The sequence below is a fragment of the Apium graveolens genome, chromosome 10, assembly GCF_009905375.1.
Source record: "Apium graveolens cultivar Ventura chromosome 10, ASM990537v1, whole genome shotgun sequence".
Lineage (NCBI taxonomy): Eukaryota > Viridiplantae > Streptophyta > Magnoliopsida > Apiales > Apiaceae > Apium > Apium graveolens.
In genome coordinates, this window is record NC_133656.1 from 149397897 (window position 1) to 149402512 (window position 4616).

General features: G+C 32.0%; 1 protein-coding gene across 2 annotated transcripts; it reads right to left on the bottom strand.

Annotated features, from left to right (window-relative positions):
* Positions 1-581: 581 nt before the first annotated feature.
* LOC141692587 (cis-prenyltransferase 4, chloroplastic-like) lies at positions 582-4108 on the bottom strand. Of its 2 annotated transcripts, XM_074497479.1 has the most exons (4): positions 3514-4108; positions 3354-3421; positions 1387-1676; positions 582-1261 (listed from the first exon to the last, which is right to left on the bottom strand). In XM_074497479.1, exons 1-4 carry the CDS (start codon positions 3931-3933, stop codon positions 1194-1196), a joined length of 846 nt encoding a protein of 281 aa, XP_074353580.1. In that variant the 5' UTR covers positions 3934-4108; the 3' UTR covers positions 582-1193. The 2 variants fall into 2 exon arrangements, with proteins under 2 accessions (XP_074353580.1, XP_074353579.1); XM_074497478.1 differs by having other exon boundaries at positions 582-1676; positions 3514-4106.
* Between the last annotated feature and the right edge of the window lie 508 nt (positions 4109-4616).

Below are 4616 nucleotides of genomic sequence, written 5' to 3' on the forward strand. Positions count from 1 at the left end.
CTTTTTAATATTTATTTAAAATATAACTCTATTATTTTTTTAATTTTTTCTAATAAAAAATTTATGTTTAAAGGGTTATTCAAAGAATAAAAATATTACGAAACTATATTTTATAAAAGATTCGAAATATATTTAAATAATAAATATATCAAAATAAACGGGACGAAGGGAGTATCCAAATAATATTTTATTCATGTCACAATCAAAGATTCATTATGAAAAGACATCCAAACTGCACATATATAACAGATAAGATTAGTCTTACGCTTTCCCCACTAAACACGACGCCCTCTTATTTATACAATCAAATATTAAAAATTTGATTGTTGGTGGTTTGATAACTTAATCTAGAACCGTTAGATTAAATTAATGAGAATTATTAAATATAATTTAAAAAATTATTATTTAAATAATATAAAATCGATTCCTATAAATAACATATTATTAATATTGTAATTTATAATATATAATAATAATAAAAAACCATGCATCACACGTCCCGATCATCTTGCATTTTTAAATTATAAACTAAAAAAAGATTCAATATCTTTTAGTATGCTCTCTTTTCTTTACTCCATGCGTATCTTTCACATTTCAATATCAGTTTCTACATCAAAAAATAAGGAAACGCAAGCTGAATGAAACTGGTCTTTGAGTTTTGATTTTTTTTATCATATAATGAATTCAGGAGATCATATAGGATGTTTTACAAAAGTGAAACTCTGACTAGCTGATATTCATGTATACCTTTTGATATCAGTTCCTACATACTGCCTGCTCCAATGAAGCTAAATGTGATTTGCTCCAATGAAGCTAAATGTGATTTGTCTGTATTGAACTAAGCTACACTACCTACATAATTGTTTAGTACCTACAAAATTATGATGTTGTCAGTTACCACGGGCAACAGTGGAGAACAGAAGCTTGGCCCTAGCTAGATCCCGCTTCCTGAATAATTACAATTTGGAGTCCAGGTTTTGCCACAGGGCTCGAATTTCCCTGGAAATTCGAAATCCAAATACTTTTGATAGGTTTTCAATAGGCACTTAAAAAGCTTTTCTGAACAAGGCCGTTTTTTGCATTTAGGAATCAATTCTCTAAGGGCCTTCAGCTCAGCATTTTTCTTGAGTTCAATCTCAAGTTGACAGAGTGCTTAACCGCTCAAGTCATTGAGACACTCATAACAATTAGGTTCAGGAGCAGTGCCCGTATAGGGTTCTGTAGTACTTTATAGTTTGTATCCACCATAGCGTCTCTGCCTCTGTTGAAAAGAAAATAAAGCCTCTTCAAAATCAGCTTGTCCAAAATCAGGCCAATGTGATTTTGAAAAGAATAGTTCTGTGTAGGCTAACTGCCACAAAAAGAAATTGCTCACTCGAAGCTCACCACTGGTTCTGATAAGAAGGTCAGGGTAAGGGTATTCAGCACAGTTTGTTTTCAGTTCTTGTTCAACATATAACTCGTTGATGTCTTCCGGCTCTATCAAACCGTCCTTCGCTTTCTGAGCGATGGTTTGACAAGCTTGCACAATATCATACTTCCCACTATAGTTAACTGCGACTAGAAGATGAAGTCCACAGTTATGCTTTGTGGTCTCCTCCAAACGTTCTATCAAATGCTGAAGTGACATTGGGAGCTTAGATGGATCCCCAATTATAGACACCTTAATATCCTTCCTGTTAAAGTATAGTATTTATATAAAAAAAACCCAATTCCTCAATAATTTCAGTTTATTACAAGCCAGTGCTTTTCCACATCTAGAAACAGATAGAACAACAAAAAAACTGCCTCGCAGAAGCCAATTACCAACACAAATGATATTAAAAGTTAAGCCGTGCCTTGAATATCACATATTACTGTAATACTATAAGATCTGCTTTATATGATATAACACTCATTTGTAGAAAAAAATCATCGAGAATAATCAAACCATAAGTAAACAAAAAATCGAAAATATGCATAAAAACCACTACCGGAAGTCCGGAACTATATAACTAGGTAAAAGGAATATCACATTAATAACCTTTATTAGTAAACGAAATCCCTTTTTAAATAGTACTATTAATTTTGGTTTCATCAATTTTTGGTACCACCAACTTTTGGTTTCATTTATTCATTCATGTATATTTTATAATTCTACTTTTGTATATCTTTTAAATTTACTAAACTTTTGATTACACCATTTATTCCTCTTATACTTCTACATGTATTATGATTCTATTAAATTTGGTTTTATTTTTGTTATCTTATATTTTTACATGTCGTATGATTATATCAAATTTTGTTTTATTTTTGTTACCTTATATTTCTACCTATTAAGTTTGGTTTATTTTGGTTTCACCCTTTTGACTTTAACCTTTGTGTTCATAATTCCATATTTATTGCTAATTCAATATATTATACATGTTTGGTTTTATCAATTTTTGATTTCACCCTTTTTGAAATTCAATATAACTCTAAATGTATAATTTTTATTCTTCTTTTACTTCTATATGGCTTATAATATTATATGTATTATTTTATCCATTTTTTAATTGCAATTCTTATATTAATTTCAACTCAGTTTTCCTATTTTACATATGACTCAATAGTATATTTTAATGAAATAATAAAATTTTTGAAATCGTATAATAATTATAATCTTTTTATTATAATCATAACATAGATATCGTACTCAATAGTTTGGGTTGGATTTCCCGAGTAAAAGTTAGAAATTTTGACATGACAATTATATTATTATAATATTTAGAAATTAGTTAAATAAATCAACTCGGCTCGTGTTTCGCACGGGCTATCAACTAGTAACTTATAATGATACAAATAGACCTGCTCAGTTTTTCTCAAAACTCTGAATTTAGTCACATTTATGTAATTTACCTAACGTTTGAGATACCTTACCGTTAGAATACTAATTAATGTTAGAATACTAATATAAGTCTTTCTCTAACACCTAAAGATTTTAAAATGACCGATTCTTAACACGGTATCAGAGTTCAGAGCGGGGGAGACTCATTCGACTATTTACCGCCCAACATTCTCACAATTTATTATGAACACGAAAGTCGAAATAATGCCAAAAAATATGCGTCAGTAATCAATTTTTCGATCCAAAAATGAGTTCTCGAGTGAGCTTATAAACCATCGCTCATATAAGAACTCATTGATCAGAATGTGATTCAAAATAACTTATTAAAATTTTATCAAGCTGGATTTGATTTTTCACATTTATCGAAGGACACGAAATTGACACCAAGTTAGATTTCCTATAAAATAATAAAGGATATACAAGAATATAAAGAGAAACATTTGTTCACATTTTTTTCAATTAATTTAAAAACAAACTAAAATTTTACCTCATAAAATTGTCTACTTCAGCTTTAATGCTCGTTTCAAACAAATTCAGCAAGAGATCAACTTCCATCTACAAAACCCAAAATAAGACATAAAAAGTAAATACAAATTTTTTTGATTAAAATAAATAATAAAATGCAAAAAATAAATAACCAACCATACCTTAGGTCTAAGCCAATTATCAGAAGAAAAAGCAAAGACAGTAAGAACCCTAATCCCACAATTGCGACAAAGCTCCACCAAAACCCTAAAAGCCCGAATACCCGCTTCATAACCCGACCCGGACGGCAATCCTCTCATCCGGGCCCACCTCCTATTCCCATCCATAATCACTGCCACATGTTCCGGCATCCATTCACGCCGGAGACCAGCCGGAAGTGACATCTTTTCATCCTCCGGCAAATCTCCGGCGCCGGGATATTTTTTCCCAGCAATGTGAAATTCGTCTTGGTGGTGGGTAAAGATGGGGTCTTTTGTGGATATACGAAGATGGGTCGGTTTAGAATTGAGTTTGGGGTTGTGGGTCGGGTTATCGGGTCGGAGTGATGGAGTAAGTGGAAGTTGGGCAGAGAGTGAAAGCATTTTTAATATGGAGGGAAGGCTTGATGATAAGATAGATATCTGTATCTGTATGTATGTATAGGTTTTTAAGATAGAAAGGGAGGAAAATTGAACTGAACAGTCAGGAGGCGTGGGCCCACCTCTTTAGTTCCTAAAAGCGGTGTCGTTTCACACTCATGAGCTATGTTCATTAGAATTTTAAAAATATTATGGTAGACAGAATGTGCCATATCTATTTCAATTTCAATTGAGTTCAATATAAGTAGCAATGTAGTATATCTATTTTAATTGGGTGAAATATCTAGGTGGGTCACTGTTTGTGTGTTCAGAAAACTTTGGTAGATCATTCGTTACAAATTGGATTAGCAATGTAGTATATCTATTTTGTGTGTGTGAAATATCTACGTAGGTGACTGTTTGTGTGTTCAGAAAACTTTGATAGATCATTCGTTACAAATTTGATTCAAAGTGATTATCAATTAATTTAATTTGATCATTCCTTTAAAGACGAAAATTGAAATCAACCAAAATCGAAAAATAAAATATTAACAGGGGAGGGTAGGCCTCGTTCCGATTAGGGGTGAGCAGAAAACCGTACAAATCGTAAAAACTGCCTGCACCGCACCAATCCGCACCGTAAAATGCGGTTTTTAATTTTCGTGGTGCGGTTGCGGTTTGAATTTTTAATAAACTGCGCAGTGCGG